At 32.5% G+C, this 4,793-nt stretch overlaps 1 protein-coding gene across 1 annotated transcript; it reads right to left on the bottom strand.

Moving 5' to 3' along the window:
- Window positions 1-1,017: 1,017 nt before the first annotated feature.
- LOC149200883 (palmitoyl-acyl carrier protein thioesterase, chloroplastic-like) lies at window positions 1,018-3,793 on the bottom strand. The gene is made up of 5 exons (XM_089401112.1): window positions 3,788-3,793; window positions 2,593-2,639; window positions 1,439-1,598; window positions 1,221-1,289; window positions 1,018-1,107 (listed from the first exon to the last, which is right to left on the bottom strand). The coding sequence occupies exons 1-5, from the start codon at window positions 3,791-3,793 to the stop codon at window positions 1,018-1,020; spliced, it is 372 nt and encodes a 123-aa protein (XP_089257238.1).
- Between the last annotated feature and the right edge of the window lie 1,000 nt (window positions 3,794-4,793).

The following is a 4,793-nucleotide window of genomic DNA, read 5'->3' as shown; positions in this document are numbered from 1 at the left end:
ACGGTCGCACTCCTCCTGAGTCATCCGAGCAACGAGGTGCATGCGGAGGAGGGGGGGAGGGCAACTGGGCACAACGCGAGAGCGACCTATTTGTCTCTCAGGTGTTGAATTATTGTTATTTCCTCTATTCACACTCGCTCTTTCATCTTCCATGGAATTCAAATTCTCGTTTATTACTACTTACGGTGGTTGAGAGGAAATGCCGGTGGTTGAGAGGACGAAATGCCAGTGATCAATAGGAAGTAAGCAAGCAAGCTTTAGAACGAAGAACAAAGGCATAGTGGATCTTTGGGCTTTATAACATTCCAGTCGGTGCTCACCAGCGGAGCCAACCGAGGTGATGATTTGGCGACGCTGCGTCTCTTCACGACCCTTATATTAATAACAATTACACGTACACCACATGGTTTTTAATCTTCACTAATCTTCTACTACCACACCACATGGTTTTTAATCTTCTACTGCCAAACCACATGGTTTTTAATCTTCACTAATCTTCTACTGCTATTTCCGGGATGGAGTCCCTAATGCAATTTTACAAGTAATGATAAAATAATAAGAGTGGTTGTTTTTAATCAAATTAAGAAATACTATACTCATGATAACATAAGAAATAAGATAATAAGTATACTTATTAAAATTTAACAAGAATATTTAAAATTAGCAAGAATTAAAAGCAACAACCAAAGTGAAGGTGTCACCACTAACAACAACCAAAGTGGATTAAAAATGATTTTATTTTATACCAGGGCACTCTCACCCACCAGTGCGGAGGTCCTCTTCCTATAAAATTACAAATAAATGAATATGCAATTACAATTAAATGAAAATACAATCACGGAACCTATGTGGCTTGGGCTTCCATTCTGTTCTCCCCCTCACAATCTCTGCGCCATTTTCTTGCAATCAAAGCAAGTGTTTGCACGCGTTTGAAGAACGGACACTTGCACATGAATAGCGCGGAGAGCAATTTGGATCTATAGAATCACCATTGTTCTTCTCTAGGCTTGTAAGTGACTAAAGGACATGGAATTGCTCACATTCTCTTCTGTACTCCAAAGTCATCTTTACTAGCTGTTCATTCTCCAAAATAGAGACTGGCACACCCTGTAAGTTAAACACATAGAAACCATAATATATATCAGCATTAAATGGTATTGATTGTTGAATATACTTAGAAAAATCCATAGCATCAAATTATTCTAAGGAGATTTGACTACCTCCATAATCCAACCAATGTACTTAACGTTGTTGACATGCCTGTTTACATCCAAATCAGTCCATTTTGGCTGCAAACAAATTTAACCATTCATCAGTCACTGCATATTTATCTAATCCCTGGACACAATTAGCTGCCTGAAAATATGAATATGATGCTTCAGCAAAGAATGCCAGTATGTGGGCACTCTTGAAAGAGTGCAACCATATTTATCCTTACTGTTAAATCTGAATGTATGTAATCAGCAGTGTCATCAGCCAGCTTGTCTAATTTTTTATGATGACTTTGGTCAATCACTGGGCTTTCAAGATAATATGGAGATTTGGCTTCTGGAAATTTGTATAGTCTTCTGGTCATTCTGTTCATCATAACCCAGGTGCTGCACGATGAAAAGTGCACTGAACGTTATCAAACATAGCAATGGAATTTTGAAATAGTATGCACAACCTCGGCTAAAACTATTTCAACATCTGAGCAAAGAGACTGTCATCAGTTTTACTGCGAAGTGTTTTTGAAGTCTGGTCTTCATTCAGATTGATATAAATTTTATAATTGAAGAACTAAAAAGACTATTAAATACACCATATATTAAAAGAGGTTTTCATAGGTAAATTTTAAATTTTTTATTGAGTTTGTCTGTTCATTTATCAATATGTAAAATTGACACATACCCTTTTAAAATAAAAATAAATTATATTCTAAATAGAAAAATAATGTAAGCTATAATTAAAAAAAGAATATGTTGTAAAATAATTAGAAGTAAAAAAAAAATGTTATAAACCTTATAATTTTAAAAAATATTTCAACTTCAGATATACATATATATTTATATATAGAAATAATTGTTAAAATAAAATATTTTAATATATGATACAATAAAATATTCAAATTAGGTTATCAATAAAATATTTTAATACAAATTAATATTGAAATATGCTTAAAAATATATTAGTAATAAAAAATATTTTAATTTTCCTAGACAAAATGTCATGTACATGTTATATAAAATATTTTAGTGTCAATTATGTTATATTATATATCATTCAGTTTTTTTTTTTTTTTATATTAATCTTTTTCCTAATGGTTAGAAAGTTTGTTTAAGCATATATATATATATATATATATATACTTCACTAAAAAATACACATTATATTTTACATTTTTAAAAAATTTGATCCCTCTCTGTGTATAATAACTAGGTACTTCAAATGAATTAAAAACTAACTATAATAAAAGTGTAAACTACACTAATCCGATATATATATATATATATATATATATATATTATATCTCAGTGATGTATGTGCTAGGCCGAGGAGGATTAATGTGTAAACTCTATGAAGCAATTTATTTCCTGGAATGCAATTGTATACCTGGTAGCTCGTGCAAGTATGTGCAAGTATGTAGCGAGTTTTGTAGTCTCGAACAAGCCAATCACATCTTAAACTATTTTTCATCTCAAGCCAATGTGGATTCCTGTGAATGGATGTTTAATCTTTAAACTTCTTTTTTGAGTGCTAAAATTGAAGCTATTAAGTATGTAGAGGAAAATTTTCTAAAGGTGAAATCCTTTCCTCAAGTACAATATTAAATCTGTAGAGGTGCAAACTTCTCCTCAAATTCAATCTTTAAACCTCTCTTTTGAGTGCAAAAACTGAGGAAATGTTTGAACCTTGAAATATTTCATCCCTCTCCACCCTTGACCCTTGATAGATCCAAAGTTAAGATTGAGATATGTGGGTTTACCTAATTTTGGAATTAACCCTTCCATATTATTTAATGTTTGTTTCTATTTACTCTTAATATTTACAACATATCAATAAACTTCTTTAGTAGAAGCTTCTAAATGGATGTGCAAAAACCTTAGGTGTTTCACATGTTAGCTAAAAGATCACTTGCATGTCAGTTTCTGTGTCCAAAACATGGGTGTTTGGAATGCTATCTAAACTATTATTTGCATGTTAGTTTGTGTGTCCAACTAATTTAAACATGGAGCTTCTTATTTTGAGAGAGTTTTATGCTAACATGTTACCATTGAATTGGGTTGGTGATTCATTCTCAAGATTATACGTTATTAATTAGTCATTTGGCCTGTTGGAGGATTAAGTTTTTACTTGCATCCAAATCTTCGCCTTTTATTCTATTTTTCAAAGTACTACAAGAACAATCCATATACCATCTATATTTCTTTTCTCATGCTTGTTTAAATTCCATCAACATTTGTTACATTTTGTAGTTGCTGTGTTGTTAAATTTGTGGAGAAAATTTTCGAGGAATGAAGTATATTTCTCATTGGGAGAGTGGAATTGGTATTAAAACTTGGTTCGTTACGAATTTGTTGTGGATTCATTGTTTCTGGGAACTGATCAAAAGTATTGACTGCAACATTCATGGATGTTGTTATGAAGATCCTCACAATATCCCCTGGAATGGATCGATGCATTTAATCATGTAATCATTTAACACTTAAATTTAGTAGTGTGTTTCCACCCTTAGCCATAGTTTTGGGTGAATGTTCTAAACGACACCAATCATATAGCGTAATTACAAAGCTCAAGTGAAAGGTACCGTCATTATCTACGGTCAAGCATCTTGAATTGTTGTTGCAATTCATAGGGTGGGATAACAAGAAAATGGATGACATAATCATGTATTGTCTTTACAATGTGAGCATGCAACTCAACCTTGTGAACATTGTGTGAAGTTGAAGGATACCATTGAATCATCTATTCAAATTCAATTGTTTCCCTACGCCTATTCTTCCATGGGCTTCTTCGCTATGGTATTCATCTACTAGGGTTTCATTGTAAACTCTAAACACAATTATCAAAAGTTTAATATAACAACTAAGTTAGGGTTTCAATCACACCAAAGCATATACACCTAAGGTTTCATTCCTAGAATTTTAAATTAACTATTATAAAGGTTTTATCATCAACCTTAAATTTTCAATAAACCCTAAAGAGCTAGGGTTTTATCGTATGCTACAAATATCATCAACAAAACATAAAAGGTTAGGGTTTTGTAGTCAACCCTAAGGGTTAGATTTTTACCGGTGTGAACAAAAGATAGATAGTGTAATAAGGGTTGATTTAATTCAAACATTAAACACCCTAAATAAGAATGTTGATGTGACAAAAAAAATAAGATAAACCATTTTATTTTATTATGATGTGATATATATATATATATATATATATATATATATATAATGATAAGGGATAGAGGGGACCAAGACCAAGGTAAACAGTAGCATAAAGGACAAGGAGGAAGAAGACAAAAATCATGGTTCTCGAGACCAAAAGCAAAAGGGACCTTGTAAGCCTAAAGCAGAAATCACTCCCAGAGTAATATTAAATTATCTTGCTATGCAAGCGCACAGAGAACACATGGGGAACTGTGCCATTATCTGTAAATTCATGGGACTATGGCCCACTGAAAAAGCTTTACAAACGTGGATCAAGTATCACTAGAAACCCAAAGGAAGCATTGACCTACATATTGGGTCAAAAGGATTCTTCACACTAGTGTTCTCAAACATCGAAGACAAAGACAGAATATTCAAAGGAGGACC

Source organism: Pinus tabuliformis, chromosome 2_1 (genome assembly GCF_031772625.1).
Source record: "Pinus tabuliformis cultivar Carrire ecotype Pingquan chromosome 2_1, CPIR1, whole genome shotgun sequence".
In the NCBI taxonomy this organism is placed as follows: Eukaryota; Viridiplantae; Streptophyta; class Pinopsida; order Pinales; family Pinaceae; genus Pinus; species Pinus tabuliformis.
The sequence above is the reverse complement of the archived record's forward strand: the minus strand, read 5'-3'. Positions and strand labels throughout refer to the sequence as shown.

Excerpts from the sequence above, each read along its gene's own strand:
- LOC149200883 (XM_089401112.1), bottom strand. Across the intron at positions 1,599-2,592 it reads ATACTTGCACGAGCTACCAG|CACCTGGGTTATGATGAACA; the intron begins GTATACAATTGC and ends TTCATCGTGCAG. Across the intron at positions 1,108-1,220 it reads ACATTGGTTGGATTATGGAG|GGTGTGCCAGTCTCTATTTT; the intron begins GTAGTCAAATCT and ends TTTAACTTACAG.